The 12942-nt window shown below is 36.7% G+C and overlaps 1 protein-coding gene across 45 annotated transcripts in view; it reads left to right on the top strand.

Moving 5' to 3' along the window:
- Positions 1–12942, top strand: part of ANK2 (ankyrin 2) — a 752311-nt gene that overhangs the window by 529729 nt on the left and 209640 nt on the right. For all 45 annotated transcript variants that reach the window (XM_074228643.1, XM_074228650.1, XM_074228654.1 and 42 more), the window contains one exon: positions 11289–11387. In XM_074228643.1, the coding sequence (XP_074084744.1) occupies positions 11289–11387 (99 nt within the window). The remainder of the gene's footprint in view (positions 1–11288; positions 11388–12942) is intronic.

Genomic DNA, 12942 nt, shown 5'->3' with positions numbered 1-12942 from the left:
GTACTAATGATCATGATAGAGAGGACACCTCTGATGTAATTCAGTACCGATGGATGATGTAAATACGTCATAATCCATTTATACATTTACAGAAATTTGCCTCTTTTAATAAATGTTATGAGGCATTAAAATATATTCAAAACCATTAGTAATAATAGCAAATTTGACTGATATGATAGGACTAATATCTTTCCTGACACAGCTTCCCCTTGTTTTTTTTTAGCTTTTTTGCAAGGCAAATGGGATTAAATGGCTTGCCCAAGGCCACACAGCTAGGTAATTATTAAGTGTCTGAGACCAGATTTGAACCCAGGTACTCCTGACTCCAGGGCCAGTGCTTTATCCACTGCGCCACCTAGCCACCCCAGCCCCTTGTTTTGTTTCTACAGTCTCCCCCCTCCCCTCCACTAACCCTTCTGCACTTACTGACAACATGGAAAGACTCAGGACACCTCTCCTTTTCTAATCTTTTGAAAGTAGTTTTCCATAAAAAGGCACAAAGCTATTCCTAGGACCTAATTGTACCCCCCACACACACACACTTCATTTACATAGCTTTCTGATCAATTAAAGGCACAAAAAGTCATGTCACAAGGAGTTTTAGCCTCTTAGATTTGGTGGACTTCTGTAAACCTGAGTCAACCATGTCCTTCATCAGATGTATTTCCATATGGAGTTGAGAGTGATCCAGAGAAGCCGAGTCAATGTATTTTTGTTGCATATGCTTGCTATGAATAACCCCCTTTTTTGTTAAATGTTCAATGACTTTGCTGGTCTAATGTCATCCCAATATCAAACCAAAACTAAGGGAGTGTTGGTGCTGGAAGTGCCACTCTCTAATAGATGGAAAGTGCCCAGAATAGTAAAAAGAATTGAGAGGCCTGGCTTATAGTTTCAACATTCTCTGTGGCTTTGGATAGGTTATTTGAATTCCACTGTGCTTCAATTTCCCCAACTATTAATGGAAAACTAGATGATCTAAGGTATCTTTCAGAATGACCATTCTGTAGTTCTAGGAAAAAAATTTTGATCTAAGAGTTAATTGTATTTTTATTAAACATGAAAAGAAACAAGACTAAACCTATTCAAATTTACCTTTTAGATTTTGAGAGCATTAATGTTTAGGGGGAATGACCTGACAGACTGGCATACTTTTAGTTCAGGTTCACTGGGACAAAATGAGACAGTTATAGGTCATTAGATATTTAACAAAAAGGAAATTTACTTCATTTTAACATAGAAAGAAAATTCAACAATTATATAGGAGCACTTAACTTGGGTAGACATTGTCCTTCTCTTTGCAAAATGGAAAAATGTAGTCTTGGGACATCTGCAGAGTCTAAACTGCTGGACTCAAGTCTCACGAGGATGATATCTTTTATGCCCTTAAATGCCCAGGAATGTTTCTTCTATGGATAGAGGTTACCAGGAAGCTGCTATTAAGGGAGACAGAGCTTGGGGAATGCTCCATTCTGTAGCCTATCAAGTCCCAGTTTAAAGCTTAAATGATAGATTTTGTGTTTGCTTGTGTGTGTGTGTGTGTGTGTGTGTGTGTGTGTGTGTGTGTGTAAGGAATGGTGGAATTATCTTAGTAAATATATGATTTAGCAAGTCAGAGAAAATAACAGAATAAATGACTACCAGGACAGAGATTTTTAAAATACTAATCTTGAGAGAGCCTAATGCCCTTAAAAGCTCTCAATCAGTGATTCCCAATCTTTTTAACTATGAAAATATAAAAAAAGAAAGACCATCATATGATAGCAATTGTACCACTATCATCTCTTGATTAAAAAAATAATGACAAAAAGCTGCTATGCATTCAATAATACTTCACAATCTTATATTCAATTAATCATAATAGCATAATAGCAACATTTGGAGAATATTATGGACATGCATATGATTCTTATTTAGAATGCAGAAGGTGCCTTTGCTTATTAGCCATTTTATAAAATGGCAAGGGGTTGGAAAAATGATATTGCTTAATCTTCAAATAATTCTGTGGGCCATCCTGGGCTCTTATGAGTCATTACACTAGGTCCCCCCCCCCCCCCCAACTTTCTGGTGAATACTAAAACATAGTGTGGCAGCCTCATAAGCAATATTTTTATTTGTACTTCAAATATACAAAACTCAGATTATGGATAAAATTTTGCTCATAAGAAAAAGAGTGAACCTTATATGATTGTTTAGGTTGATTTACAATTCTTGATAGAGAGATATGAAATCAAGATCTGTTCTTTTCTCTGTAGTAAGAGTTATTGTGATTTTGATTTGCATAGATTGTGTTCTTCTCCCTTTGAAATAAAAAGATGTTTTATAGATATACATAGCCTCAGGAAGTGAGCAAAATGTAGTAATAAAAATGCTCTCCAAGTATAATGGACTTTTCTGAAAGAGGAGCCTGCTCTCTTTGTATCTACTGATAGCTTGTCATTACAGAAAGTTTTTAACTTTATATTGTGATATTGATGACCAATTGAAAAGTGGAATACCTGAGATTCCTGCATCAAAAGATAATGTTCAGAATGCAACTTTAAGAAAAACATTCTTTCTGTGACCAGGAGAAGGAACAGAAAGCTCTGCCAGAATCTTATTTGGTTATAGTTCTAATTTCATTCAAGTCCTAAACCCATTGGTTGCCATAGAATAGATTATTTTGCAGCAGGAGGTAAGCCACTCTATTAGGGATAGCAATGAACTCCAGAATAATATTTTGGGTGAGTGTTTGGCAGGTAAAAACCATGGGAGCAATTACATTGAGAACAGGAGCGAAATAGTGTGAAAACAAGTAAGGTTGAATAAAACATCATGAATATACTTCTTAACTTATAGACACTCTTCCATAACAGGATACTGTTACCTACTCTATGCCGTTTTTTTTTAGGTTTTTTTTTTTTTGGCAAGGCAAATGGGGTTAAGTGCCTTGCCCAAGGCCACGCAGCTAGGTAATCATTAAGTGTCTGAGACCAGATTTGAACCCAGGTACTCCTGACTCCAAGGCTGGTGCTTTATCCACTAAGCCACCTAGCCAGCCCTCTCTATGCTGTTTTCATCTGACTTTCTTTACTTTCTCCTCTCTCTATCCCTTCCCCCCCTTCCTTTGGACTCCCCTTCCCATTGGTTACCTCCCCATCCCCACCCCCACCTCTGCCAATTTTATCTTTTTTTCTACTAATCTAATTTCCTCCTGCCATATGGACCAAAACAATTCTTTATTTTTCTACCAGCTACCAAAAGTGGAAAATTACATCATTACATACTTAACATTAAGCTTTGTTTTAATACATATATTGGTGTGAAAAAAGATCCAATCACTTGACATTTTGTTCTGTTGTGAGACCCACATTCCATATCACTATATTCACATAGAAACATCATCTGATGGTGATATTAGTGGATCTGTGATTTAACGAAGTGCTTAAATACAGGATTTTATGATGTAAGAAATGGATTTCAGTGTTGCTTATCCCCTAAAATATTAGAGTACATAAATTAAATTTATTCTTATAAGACCTGTAAAGTAGGTTATATAAGTAATAGAGAAGTGAGAATTGAGGATGGGGAGAGGAGAGGAAGGAATAGAAGAGATAGTCTATGGAGGAGCAGTAAAAGATATAAAGAGGTCAGGGAATTATGTAGAAATTTTAAAATTGTAAATGCAGAATGTTAGTTTGTTTAGCAGACAATAACTACTAACTTCTGATAAGAGACTAGAATTAAAAAGGAAAGCTGCTTGCTAATAGAACTCAAAATTTTTAATACAGAATGAAAGATTTCTTCATATTAACAAACTTGGAAAAAAGATAAGATGTTCAACCAGAAGTAAAAATTGGTGAAGTTTATTACCCTTATTTAATATTCTTTTCTGAAAGACCCTTAAGACTAAATAGCTAGACTGCCCCAAAATATATAAAAATTATATGTAATTGGTATTTGGTTGTGATGGAATTCTTCTATGTTTTAAGAAATGGTAACCAGGCTAGAAAAATATGGAGAGAGAAAGAGAGAGTTGCATGAAATAAAGAAGAGTGAAATGAGCAGAATCAAGAATCATTGTATACAAAAACAGTACAAACTGTAAAAGACTAAGCTATTCTGAGTGTTATAAATATTCACATCAACAAGAAAGGATTTATAAAGTAAGATGTTACCAAACTCCAGAGAAAGAACTTATAAATAGAAATAAGCATAGTATGGTACTACCCCCCCACCCCATTTTGCTAATGCCTGTATGTTCATCTCTTTATCTAATCTATATCAAATGATAACCTTCTCTGGTATATGGTGGGGATGGAGGGAAAGTGTCCATAATTTTAAAATGGAATAAAATTAAATAAAATTCAAAATATATGTATTATTATTTTTTTCAAGTAATGAGAATGCAAATTACTTAATTTGCGAACCCTTTACTACAAAATCATATCAATCCAACTAATTAACTAAGATGCTGGTAGGACTCAGGAGGCATATTTTCTTGTAATCCTCTATTTCTGCTACTGACATATTCCATGGAAACTGGATATTAATGAATTTCAAGAATGTTTTAATTATTATAAATGATGTATGCCTCATTAAGTTATACTGAGTATTGAAAAAGAATAGGGTCATCTCAGGGTAGAGTGATGCAGCAAGTAGAAAAAAAAATAACTAGCATTTATATGATGTTTTTAAAGTTTCCAAAGTATATTATGAATATTATAGTATTTGATCTTCACTAAAAACCTAGGATGTAGGTGTTATTATCTTTATTTTACAGATAAGGAGACTGAAACACAAAGATATTAAATGATTTACTCAGGGTCTCATATAGCTAGAAAGAATATGAGACAGAATTCAGATGCAGGTCTTCTGGCTCCAATTCTAGGATTCTTTTAACTCTATCATCTAGAAACCATTATTTTTCTCACTTAATTATTTTTTTCAAATTACAAGTTTTTAACATTCTTTTTTTTTTTTAAGGCTTTTGTAAGGCAAACAGGGTTAAGTGGTTTGCCCAAGGCCACACAGCTAGGCAATTCTTAAGTATCTGAGACCGGATTTGAACCCAGGTACTCCTGACTCCAGGGCTGGTGCTTTATCTACTACGCCACCTAGCTGCCCCCAACATTCATTTTTGTACAGTTTTGATTTCCAAATTTTTCTCCCTTCTCTTCTCTCCCTCCTACCCAAGATAGCAAGTAATCTGCTATAGGTTATATAAGCACAGTAATGTTAAATATATTTCCACATTAGTCTTATTATAAAAGAAGAATCAGAAAAGGGAAATCCATGAGAAAGAAAAAAATTTTTTAAAAAAACAACCAAAAAGAAAATAGCAAGCTTTGCTCTGCTTTCAGCCTTCATAATTATTTCTCTGGATGTGGATAGCATTTCATCTCAAATCTTTTGGAATTGTCTGGGATCAGTATTGTTGAGAAGAGCTAAGTCTATCATGGTTGTTCATTACACAATCTTGCTGTTCCTATTGCTCATCATCAGTTCATGTTAAGTTTTTCTGAAATCTGTCTATTCATCATTTCTTATAGCATAATAATATTCCATTACCACAACTTCAGTCATTCTCCAATTGATAGACATCTCAATTTCTATTTCTTTATCACCACATAAAAGTTGCTATGAATATTCTTGTACATGTTTCCCTGTCCATGGTGTCCATGGCAATGCTCTGGTCTAAAGGGATTGGACTGCAATGGGCTTAAGGAATCAAAAATGCAGGGGATACTCCTTCCTCAGAGGCCACCAAAGGGGGTCTGCCACCCTGCCTGCCCAGGGCATCCCACAGGATGACTCTAGGAGAGGGGGACTGGAGGAGGGGATGCCAACAGGATGCCCTTCAGTTAGTGCCCAGGGCCTTCTCAAGACTGGATTCCCCTCCTCCCCTTGGTAGCTCTCCCTCCCAAGCTCCACTCAACACTGTCCAGTGGGAGGGGGGCACCTCCTCTCCAGGCCCTCTCCACCATGACCACATGGAGACAAGGCCTTGGCACACCACCACTGCAATAGGAGGTCTGCTCCCTGAGGGCAGGACCTCTCCAGGCACAGAGGCTGACAGGGCAGACAAGAAGGTACCACTCTGGCCTTGGGTGTCATGGAGCCTCTGGGAGTCTGTCCCTTCCCTGTGCTATGTGGGGGTCAGGCCCGGGGATCCCAGCTATGGGAACCACGTGGGGATGCCTGGCAGTCAGGGAACCCTCCAAGAACCTCAGGGAGGTGAAGGCCAGCCTGTCCTCAGAGATCACCTGCTCCCCTCCCTACATTTTACAGCTGAGAAACTGAGGCTCCAGGAATGCAGCCTGCCCACTTTCCCCATTTTTATGATTTTTGGGGGGGATATAGGTAGTAGTGGTATTGCTGTATCAAAAGGCATACCTTTTGGACTTTCTGACCAAGATGGTGGAGAGAAGACAAACAGTTCTAAAATCTCCTGATCTTTCCCTATATATGATATGAAACCTCTTAACAGAAATCTGATCAATAAAACCCAGAAAGAAAAGCCAGGAGAAAGAACGTCTACCCAGGATTTGTCTTCTACAGTCATGGGTGAGTCTGGGCACAGAGGGCAGATCAACCATGGATCAGCCTGATTAGTAGCTGGGTTGGAGTCTGGAAACCTGAGGGCCTGAGAACCCTACTGGCTTGATCAGCCGTGGGTGAGATCTGGGGGGCTTGGGTCAACTAGGGAGCAGAGGCATTGCTGTTGGCACTGACTCTCTGGAGCTTTGCAGACAGGGCTGGGGGGAGAGTTCTAGTTCAGGAGAGCTGTGGACACCATCTCTGGGCTCCTCTGGTCAGGAGAACTCCAAGTTCATACTTCCATTGCAGCTGAGGCCTCTTCCCACAACAAACACAATCACAGACTACTTCTGCCCCAGGCACAGGTGTGTGAGCAGAAAAACCAGCTCAGCTGACAATAGGGAAAGGGATGACCTCACCCCTGGGTAAAGCCCACCATTGACTGAAGACAAAAGGATTCAACAGCTTCAATCACTCCCTTCAGGCCAAGGGAGAGGGCCTTGATCAAGGTCACAGACAGTCCAGAGAAAACAACCAGCACCCCCACTGGCCAGCTGGAGAAATTACACTCAGTGAGCAAATCCTCTAGCACCCCTACTGTCCAGCTGGACAGTAAGTAAAGTAAGTAAAGCTTCTAGGGATCCCAACACCAAACCACTGTGAACCAGCCCCTCCCCAACTCAAGGTCTTAGCAAAATGAAGAAAGGTCAGTGGAAAGATGGATCCATAGAAAAATTCTTGGAAGGAAAAGACCTAGAGAGACCTAGAACCTCTGAAGAGAATATGATCTGGTCTCCAGCACAGAAAGACTTCCTTGAAGAAATAAGGAAGGAGTTTAAAAATCAATTGGAAAATTTGAGAAAAGAAACCCAAGAGAAGATTAACACCTTCAACAAAAAAACCAAATCATTGGAAAATACAATTGGACAAATACAAAATGAGAATAATCTCTCAGATCCTCAGTTGGGCAAATGCAAAAAGAAATAATTCTCTCAAAACTTCAATTGGTCAAATGGAAAGCTCTTTCAAGCTCTTTCAAAAGGTATGCCCTTTGGATAATAGTTCCAAATTACTCTCTAGAATGGTAGGATCAGTTCACAACTCCATCAATAGTTGCATCTGTGTCTCAATTTTTCCATATCTACTCTAACATTTATCATTTTCCTTTTCTGTCATATTAGCCAATCTGTTAGCTGTTACAGTTGTTTTAATTTTCATTTCTCTAATCAATAGTGATTTAGAACATTTTTATATGACTATGGATAGCTTTGATTTCTTCATTAGAAAACTGCCTTTCATATCCTTTAACCACTATAAATTGGGGAATGACATGTATGCTCATAGATTTGATTCACTTCTCTATATATTTTAGAAATGAGGCCTTTATCAGAAACACTAACTGTAAAATTTGTTTCCCAGTTTTCTGCTTTCCTTCTAATTTTGGCAGCATTGGTTTTATTTGTGTAAAACTTTTTAAATTTCACATAATCAAAATGATCCATTTTGCTTTTTATAATGTTCTCTATCTCTTGGTTGGTCATAAATTCTTCCCTTCTTCATAGATTAATAGGGTTTACACATGATCATCAGTCATGATTCCATTCTTCACAGAATTTAGTATTGGAAGGTACCTTAGCAGCCATTTTGTCCAATCGAAAACTGAAAGGAATTTCTACTATTAAAATTTTGGTAAACGGTTATCCAATATGCACTTGTAGACCCTAAAGGAGGAGAAAACTTTTGAGACAAATCATTTCACTTTCCTGCTATTATTAGGAACCTTTTCCTGATAACAAGTTTAAATTTACCTTTTTACAACTTCTGCCTATTGTTCTTGGATTTGATTGCCATTGAGAGTCAAGCAGAACAAATCAAATCGATACTCTACATGAAGAACTGTACCTATTTTGAGAAAGTTTTCTTATTTGGAGGACAGCTAGTTGCCATAGTGGATAGAGTGCCAGACCTGAGAAAAGGAAGAATTATCTCTTTAAGTCCAAAATGTGCCTCAGACACTTACTAACTTTATGACTGAGCATTTAACCTTGTTTACCTCAGTTTCCTTATCTGTAAAATGAGTTGGAGAAGGGAATGGCAAACTACTTCAGTAATCTTTGCCAAAAAAAATCCCAAATGGGGTTATGAGGAGTTGAATATGTCTACAATGACAGAACAACAACAACAAAATCTCATTTGGATTAGGAAGAAAATGCAGATATTTTAAAATAATATGAAGATTTATTTTAATAGTATTTAATAATGCTTTAGTTCTTTTAATACTTAGTAAATACCAGTGCAAGCCTCTTTTTCATGAATATCATTAAGTTAAAAGTAGCCTCAAATATGTTATTTGACATATAGTTCAGTAAATCAATATTTTCTTATTGATTTTTTTAAAGAAACGCTACAAGAATTCTCAAATTTTTCTGCACCTGTCCCTTTCTTTCCATTCATGTTGCACATAGTCTAATTCATCTCATAATGTAGGTCTAGACAAATCTAGTAGCAGCTTGTTTGTCTCTATATATCTTTAGTCATTTCCCTTCTATCCTAGAGTGCCAATCCTAATATATGGGTTCCATCCTATCACTGCCATACTCTAGTCTTCAGTGAGTCCTCATGAATCATAAGGGCATAAACTTAATATGGGAATGCATCTTAGAGATCATGTAGTTCAACCCATTATTTACAGATGAGGAAACTGAGACTCAGAGAAGAAAAATAAATTATTCCAAAATAGACAACCAGTATGTTTAAAGTTTGCTATAACTTGACTTAAACCTAGCCGCCTTATGTTTTACTGTTACATTTTATATAGTCTGTGCTGTGGCCAAACTAGTTTATTTACTATTGACTAATCTCATCCTGACCTCTCCCAGCACTGTACATTTATTTCTAAATAAGATCTTAGATTTAGAACTGGGAGGGACTTTATAATGGTGTCAAGCTGAACTCCCTCAATTTTCATTTGAAGAAACTGGGACCCAGAAAGATTAAGAGATTTGCCTAAAATCACATTTTAAAGTTTAAAGTGAGATTTTGACCCAGATAATAAGTGTCAAGTCCAATAGTTTATCCAATATACCACCTGTTTTCTTTTTCTTGACTAGAATGCCTTAGATCCTTCATGCCTAGACTGGACTTGGTCCCTCTCCCCATCTCAGCTAATTAAAATATCTTTCTTTCTTCAAGACCTAGATTATGTTCCATCCCCTTCAAGAAACCTTCCAAAATCTACTTAGTACATTAATAGGAGAAATAAATTCTGCCATCTCAAGTATCTCTTAGCATTCTGTTTCCTATGCTTTTAATAATATCCTTATTGGCATTGTGTATGTATATGCATTGGTGTGTTATATTAATTATATTCTATCATATGATATATGTATATGAGATATGTATCTCATATATGCAATTTTATTCGTGTAAAGACTCATCCCCTTTAGCAGACTGAAAACTCTATAAAGTCAGAGATGATGATATTTTCCATTTTGATATCCCTGGTGCCTAGTGCATTTCATTGCATATTAGAGACACTATAAATGGTCATTTAATTGTAGAATGTCAATGTTGGGAGCCATCTCAAAAGACTAACTCCTACTTGAACCAGAATTGTCTATAAAGCTTTTCCCAATAAATGATTATACTTTTTCCACTTTAAGACATCCAGAGATGAAGAATAATTTTCTCCTGAAGAAGCCTCTTTTCATTTTTGGGCTACTCTTTCCTTAAATCAATTGGAAGTCTGACTTTTTCCACTCATCTTCTCCTCACTGTTCCATTAGGTACATTGGGGTCCAAGCAAAACAAGTCTCATCCCTCGTTTATCAGACAGCCATAGAAATACTTGAATTCAGAGATCATGAGGGGCACGATCTTTGCCCTGACTCTCTTCTCTTCATGTCCAAGATAAGCACTACAATTTCTTTTAACCAATCATCCTGGCAGAGTTTTGTTTAAATTTAATTGAACTATTGAGGGAATAAGAGCTCACTTTATTTCATGTCAATACTATGGTATTCATATTCTAAAGGATTTAAAATGAAATATTTTAATACAGTGTTATGGTGAGAGTTTTGAATGTTGAGTACTTACATAGATGTGAACCAGATGTAACAATGTCAATTAAAAAAGCATAGTAGGGGGTGACTAGGTGGCGTAGTGGATAAAGCACCGGCCCTGGAGTCAGGAGTACCTGGGTTCAAATCTGGTCTCAGACACTTAATTACCTAGCTGTGTGGCCTTGGGTAAGCCACTTAACCCCATTTGCCTTGCAAAAACCTTAAAAAAAAGCATAGTAGGAACTTGAAATGTTGTAGCTATGTCCTGCTTAAATATAGGAGGCACCATAAGAGAAATTTGATAAGAGCTTATGACTTTATGATTCCTTGTTATTTAAAAAATCTCCATCATCTAAAAGCTATTTATTTAGATAGAGTTCCATAGGATTCAAGACCTTTAATTCCCTTGTTCTTGTCAAGATGATCAATAACATGTGATGAACCATTATTACTTAGTACAATAGCAAGGTTGACTTTATATGAAAGACACTACATGTTCTAATTCTTTCTGGATTTTTTGCCATTTTTCTCAGTTGGTTAGTGATTAGTGCTATCACTCTGATGTTTGTTTTAGTCAAGATTTGATGAAACTATAGAAAAAATAGCAAGAGAGAGATTTTTGTGCTATTATTTGTGTGACTGTATTAGATCACAAGGTTGTCTTGATATATATTCTATTTTTGACTTCTCTTGTATTTCTATTCCCAGAATGGCCTCAATGCCTTGCACCTGGCAGCCAAGGAAGGTCATGTGGGATTGGTCCAAGAGTTGTTGGGAAGAGGATCAGCAGTAGATTCTGCCACTAAGGTAATGTGTTCATGCTTATGGAATTTATTTTACTTAGGGAAGGGGCTGCAGAACTAAAAATCTGAATTTTATGGCACGCCAGTTCCTTGGGTTGCTGGGATACCTGGAATCCAAACAGTATAATACTGAGAATGAAACCTATTTCATTACACTGTAAAGAAGCTGAATGACTCCTTTCACATATATTTCAGTAATGGAGTAGAATGAAAGATCTTTAGCACCATGCATTTATTCATTCAACTTTTAAAGTAAATACCGTCCTTTTTAGTGTGTGTGCACAAGTGTATGTATTGGGGGAGTGGCTGGTTCATAGCTGAACTTTCATTCACATTGACATGCTATTAATACCATCCTCTTTTAGTGTGTTTCATTGTTTCTTTTGATTTAGAGCACTTATTGTTAATGGAAAACAAAGATCCTTCTTGTTTTCCCAAGCTTTATCATTCATTTGCATTTCCAAGAAAAAAAAGAAAAAATATTTTCCACTCTAATGAAAAAGTCTAATACATGCACTTTGATTGGGAATGATATTCACTCCCTATAACTATTAGGCCTGACAATAAATTAATAATGATGCCCTGTATTTATAGAATATGTAAATGTTTGTAATTGCTTTATGGTACAATACATTGAAATAATGAGAGTTTATTTAACCGGGGAGGAACACAGTCAAACCTGTCCATTAGTGATAGCAATTTAGCAGCTGTGTAGAGGATAGTTTGAAGAAGGAAGATACTAAGTACAAGGAGACTAATCTGGAAGCTATTACAGTAGTTAAAATGAATTGTGATGAAAGCCTGGACAGTGGTGGAGTCTATTTTAGAGGAGAGAAAATCAGGTTGTGGAGATATAGTTGACAAGACTTGACACTTGATTGGACATGAGAATTAGTGGGGAGAGGAGAAAGTTAAACACAGCATTGATGATGCAAATCTGGAAAACTCTTAAATATCATTATGCCCTCAATGTAAACAGAGAAGTTGGGAAAAGGGTTAAATTTGGGGAAAAGAATAAATGGTTTTATTTTGGGCATGGTTAAGTTTGAGCTACCTTTGGGACATACAGAGAAAATTTTAGTAGACAATTTGTAATATGATAATGGAACTCAGAGAATAAATTGAGTTTTATTATGTAGATTTAAGAAAAAATTTTATTTTTACTTTAAGGCAATGGGGTTGAGTGACTTGCCCAAAGTCACACAGCTAGGCAGTTATTAAATGTCTGAGGTTAGATTTGAAATCAGGTCCTCCTGACCCCAGGGCCGGTGTTCTATTCACCCATTGCACCACCTAGCTGCTCCTTAATATGTAGATTTTTGAGTCATTTGCAGAAGATATGATAATTGATCCAGTGGTTTTTGATGAAATCACTAAGAAAAAGGATATGAAGAAAGAAGAGAAGAGAATTTAGGACAGTCTTGATAGACACTCATGCTTAGAGAGAGGGACAGGCCAACAAAAGTAGACTGAGTGACCAGAAAATTCAGTCAAGTAGAATGACTATTAAGAGAATGCAGGCTGAGGAAGGCTTATTGAATTTAGTAGTAAAGACACTG

The sequence above is a fragment of the Macrotis lagotis genome, chromosome 3 (genome assembly GCF_037893015.1).
Source record: "Macrotis lagotis isolate mMagLag1 chromosome 3, bilby.v1.9.chrom.fasta, whole genome shotgun sequence".
In the NCBI taxonomy this organism is placed as follows: domain Eukaryota; kingdom Metazoa; phylum Chordata; class Mammalia; order Peramelemorphia; family Peramelidae; genus Macrotis; species Macrotis lagotis.
This window is presented reverse-complemented; position numbering and strand designations above follow the sequence as displayed.